The 5000-nt window shown below is 41.0% G+C and overlaps 1 protein-coding gene across 2 annotated transcripts in view; it reads right to left on the bottom strand.

The window, feature by feature from the left end:
• The window catches only part of LOC137997938 (polyubiquitin-C-like), a 26537-nt gene that overhangs the window by 6 nt on the left and 21531 nt on the right, over positions 1-5000 (bottom strand). For both annotated transcript variants that reach the window (XM_068844268.1, XM_068844269.1), the window contains exon 4: positions 1-4571. This exon is cut by the window's left edge and continues 6 nt beyond it. In XM_068844268.1, coding sequence (XP_068700369.1) covers positions 1741-4571 — 2831 coding nt within the window. In that variant the 3' untranslated portion in view covers positions 1-1740. The remainder of the gene's footprint in view (positions 4572-5000) is intronic.

Raw genomic sequence — 5000 nt, 5'->3', positions numbered from 1 at the left:
TTTCGTTCATTCGGTCGAGAAATAACTGAGAAATCTTGTAGTTGTTTAGTTTTGTATTGCAAGTATGTACTAACAATATGAGCGACCGTATTGCAGCGGATATGCAAGGAATGCCAAACTTATTCCCTAGTGATTGCGAACATGGAAGGATCTCGTTTTCGAAGGCCGAAAAATGCAGACGAAGAAGCAGCTTGGTTGGTAGGGACTAGTCCCCAAAATACAAGAAATAGTACAAAATGGAGCGCAAAGATATTCAAGGAGTGGCAAAGTGCTCGCTCAAGTCGTGACAAATGAATCGCTGGGCTTTGACTACTATAGAAGGTGGCCGAAGTTCAAGATCTAACTATTGACATCGCGCAAATGTCCCCTCGACTGTCCCCTCTGTTTTTAAATTTCTGGATGATGAAGTTTGTGGGAGAAATTGGAAAACGTTCAGGTGATAAAACAGGGCCCGGTTGTTCGAAAGCCGATTCACTTAATCAAGGATTAGCGTAAACCTTTGTTTCATGTTTTCAACATTTTGGTGAAAGTTTCTTTTTATTAATTTTGCTTTTCAAGACTGACTTCTTGTAATGTAAAGTTTTGTCGAATATCAGCGTTGAACAGCATTTGGGAGTAAAGAAATAAAGGCCTCGGTTAATACACCTTTTGCTGTTCATTTACGCATTCCAAAGTATACATTCATTTCCGTCAACAGTTGAGACTATACGGCAAATATACGTTCATGAGCACTTCCACGAACTTCATTAACGCCAACGAACTTTCAATAACGCTATTTGCATATGTATTAACATTCAATAGCATGAATTAACGGATAAACAATTACACCGTTGGACAATCAAAGATAACAAATATACTTTCAATCTCGCGCAATGCTTAATCATCAACACCAATATAAAATCGATTGCATAGTATGGCAATCAATGGCGTATTAGAAACATATAATAATGCAATTTACATGGAGACGCACAATCAATTGCACCTTTGTACAATTGTTTATTGGAAATGGTCAACCATTAACGTCAACTGACAAACATTTGTATTTTTCGAATAAACAATGGGAAGAAAAAAATATTCATTAGTGTCATTCTTCGTAATTACGTGTATTTTAAAAAACTGAACAAAAATACAAGAGTATGTACATTATCATTTAAAGTTTGTCTTTTTTTTTGCACAATCTTTTGCTGAAGCAGATATAAAATGAAGAACATTTTACATGTACATTTATAGTACTGTACCGGGCCCATTTGTGTGCCTGTCGTTTTTGCGTCCTTTTTTTGCTTTGATACGGAGGTTTTCAGTGGTATTTTGTATCAGCTTATACCGAATGTTAATGAATCTATTCGTATTCTAAAAAAAAAAAATAGCCTTGTAAATAGTTATTTTAAACCTGAGCGAACTTTATGGACATTCTGTATGATGTTCATACAGAATACTAATAACCTAATTAGTATTAATTAGTATACAGAATACTTATTCGAGAGCAATAATTCATTATTAGTTCACAAACCCCAGTTTTGCTACCTTTTCAAGCGCTTCCCGAGCTTTCACACAGTTACAGTTTGTATTGGGTTTACAGTGACATTAATGTGACTCAAATTGCATTTTTGGACTGGCTTACTCCTTCATGAATTATTAATGAATTTTATAAAGGATTTTACCGTTAAAACATTTCAGTTGACCTCTTTGAAAATCACGATTCTGCAGCTTTCTGTGAAATGTGATCTATTCTTTGATTAATTAACTTAAAACGCATTTTCGATCTCTATCGCTTTCCGGGAAGACCAAGGACAGGAGAGAGCCATTCTGAATGTTGTAGTCTGCCACGATGCAACTATCTTTCAGTTCCTCGCTATTAAACATGAGAATCTGTTTCTCAGCCAGAAATCCTTCTCGGGCTTGAATTATGTTCTTCAGATCCCTGATTGTATCGCTTGATTTGATTGCCAACGGTAATGCCCTTTCACTTGATAGAAATTTTACACGAATGTCCATGACTAAAACAACGGTCAAAGTAAAATCTTTCTGAATATTGTAGTAACGCAAAGTTCGACCATTCTCGAGCTTCCTCCCGTCACCAATAAGCTCCTGTTCATCAGGGGAAATGCCTACCTTGTCCTGAATCTTCATCTTCACGTTCTCGATAAGCTCATCGGGTTCCACTTCTAACGTGAACAGCTTTCCATTCAGCAACTTTACGAAAATTTGCATGCCATCACGAAGTCGCAATATCAGATGCAGGGTGGATTCCTTCTGAATATTGTAGTCAGCTAGAGTGCGGCCATCTTCCAGTTGCTTGCCAGCAAAGACAAATCGTTGTTGGTGGGGTGGTATCCCTTCTCTGTCCCAAACTTTCGTCTTCACGTTTTCAACAGACTCGCTTGGCTCGACTTCTAGAGGGAAACTTTTACCAGGGAGCGTTTTGATAAAGATATGCATATCACCACGGGGTCGTAACACCAAACGCAGTGTGGATTCCTTCTGAATGTTGTAGTCAGCTAGAGTGCGGCCATCTTCCAGTTGCTCGCCACCAAAGATCAGTATTTGTTGGTCGGGTGGTATCCCTTCTTTGCCCTCAACTTTCGTCTTCACGTTTTCAACAGACTCGCTTGGCTCGACTTTTAGAGGGAAAGTTTTACCAGTGAGCGTTTTGACAAAGATATGCATATCACCACGAAGTCGTAACACCAAATGCAGTGTGGATTCCTTCTGAATGTTGTAGTCAGCTAGAGTGCGGCCATCTTCCAGTTGCTTGCCAGCAAAGATCAGTCTTTGTTGGTCGGGTGGTATCCCTTCTTTGTCCCAAACTTTCGTCTTCACGTTTTCAACAGACTCGCTTGGCTCGACTTCTAGAGGGATAGTTTTACCAGTAAGCGTTTTGACAAAGATCTGCATACCACTACGGAATGGTAACACCAAATGCAGTGTGGATTCTTCCTGAATGTTGTAGTCAGCTAGAGTGCGGCCATCTTCCAGTTGCTCTCCAGCAAAGATCAGTCTTTGTTGGTCGGGTGGTATCCCTTCTTTGTCGCAAACTTTCGTCTTCACGTTTTCAACAGACTCGCTTGGCTCGACTTCTAGAGGGATAGTTTCACCAGTGAGCGTTTTGACAGGGATCTGCATATCACCACGGAGTCGTAACACCAAATGCAGTCTGGATTCCTTCTGAATGTTGTAGTCAGCTAGAGTGCGGCCATCTTCCAGTTGCTCGCCACCAAAGAGAAGTCTTTGTTGGTCGGGTGGTATCCCTTCTTTGTCCCAAACTTTCGTCTTCACATTTTCAACAGACTCGCTTGGCTCGACTTCTAGAGTGAAATTTTTGCCAGTGAGCGTTTTGACAAAGATCTGCATACCACTACGGAATGGTGACACCAAATGCAGTGTGGATTCCTTCTGAATGTTGTAGTCAGCTAGAGTGCGGCCATCTTTCAGTTGCTCGCCACCAAAGATCAGTCTTTGTCGGTCGGGTGGTATCCCTTCTTTGTCCGTAACTTTCGTCTTCACGTTTTCAATAGACTCGCTTCGCTCGACTTCGCGAGAGATAGTTTTACCAGTGAGCGTTTTGACAGGGATCTGCATATCACCACGGAGTCGTAACACCAAATGCAGTGTGGATTCCTTCTGAATGTTGTAGGAGGCTAGAGTGCGGCCATCTTCCAGATGCTCGCCACCAAAGAGAAGTCTTTGTTGGTCCGGTGGTATCCCTTCTTTGTCCCAAACTTTCGTCTTCACGTTTTCAACAGAATCGCTTAGCTCGACTTCTAGAGGGATAGTTTTACCAGTGACCGTTTTGACAAGGATCTGCATACCACTACGGAATGGTAACACCAAATGCACCAAATGCAGTGTGGATTCCTCCTGAATGTTGTAGTCAGCTAGAGTGCGGCCATCTTCCAGTTGCTCGCCACCAAAGAGAAGTCTTTGTTGGTCGGGTGGTATCCCTTCTTTGACCCAAACTTTCGTCTTCACGTTTTCAATAGACTCGCTTCGCTCGACTTCTAGACGGATAGTTTTACCAGTGAGCGTTTTGACAAAGATCTGCATATCACCACGGAGTCGTAACACCAAATGCAGTGTGGATTCCTTCTGAATGTTGTAGTCAGTTAGAGTGCGGTCATCTTTCAGTTGCTCACCAGCAAACATGAGTCCCTGCTGATCTGGTGGTATCCCTTTTTTCTCAAAAATATTCGTCTTTACTTTCTCAACAGAATCACTTGATCCGACTTCTAAAGTGATGATTCCACCAGGAGTGTTGACAAAGATTTGCATTTCCTCTGGAAGACCTATATATAAGGGTCGACTGGGCTTTGTGGGAATATTTCCCTGACTCTGGGTATAATCCTCTTCTGACAGTTGTTTTGTCTTGTCACCCTCCCAGACAGGCGAATAATCGGCCAACCCAGGAACCCAGTCAACATCCTTTGGTTGTCCTGATAGATCAACTGCATTGGATACCTCAAGATTACTTTCCATAGTTGTTGCCGACATATTCATCACTTTAATCTTCTGTGAGAGATTGCCTTGCTCATCTATTAATTGTGTGGCGCTCTGAGATCCCTCAAGTCGACGTCCTGAAACAATACAGATTCACTTTCAGTGACAAAATCATCAGTATAGCAAACTTGAACCTAAAATAGAGTGCCTTTGCAACGACGACGGCAGCAACGAGACGGCCCCAAAACAATACGTTGAAAAACCCTTTAACAAGTTGTAAAGAAACTCGAATCAAAGCTTACAATAACCAAGGATTAATTCAATCGTGTTTTAAACAACTGGACTGTGACCGAATTTTCCATTCTTTATCTTTGTAGTTAGACTTAGTTTGTTCCGTTTTTTTGTCTTAGTATTTTGTTACCTTTTAGTGTTAATGATGTAGTGTTTATCGTCGTCGCAGTATCACGTATTGTAAGTTATGTTTGTAAGCTGATTGTCCCTTAAGTGTTGACTTGGTATGATGTTGTAAATATAGGAATGTATGGTACTGTGTTAACAATACGTAT

The sequence above is a fragment of the Montipora foliosa genome, chromosome 3 (assembly GCF_036669935.1).
Source record: "Montipora foliosa isolate CH-2021 chromosome 3, ASM3666993v2, whole genome shotgun sequence".
In the NCBI taxonomy this organism is placed as follows: Eukaryota; Metazoa; Cnidaria; class Anthozoa; order Scleractinia; family Acroporidae; genus Montipora; species Montipora foliosa.
The sequence above is the reverse complement of the archived record's forward strand: the minus strand, read 5'-3'. Positions and strand labels throughout refer to the sequence as shown.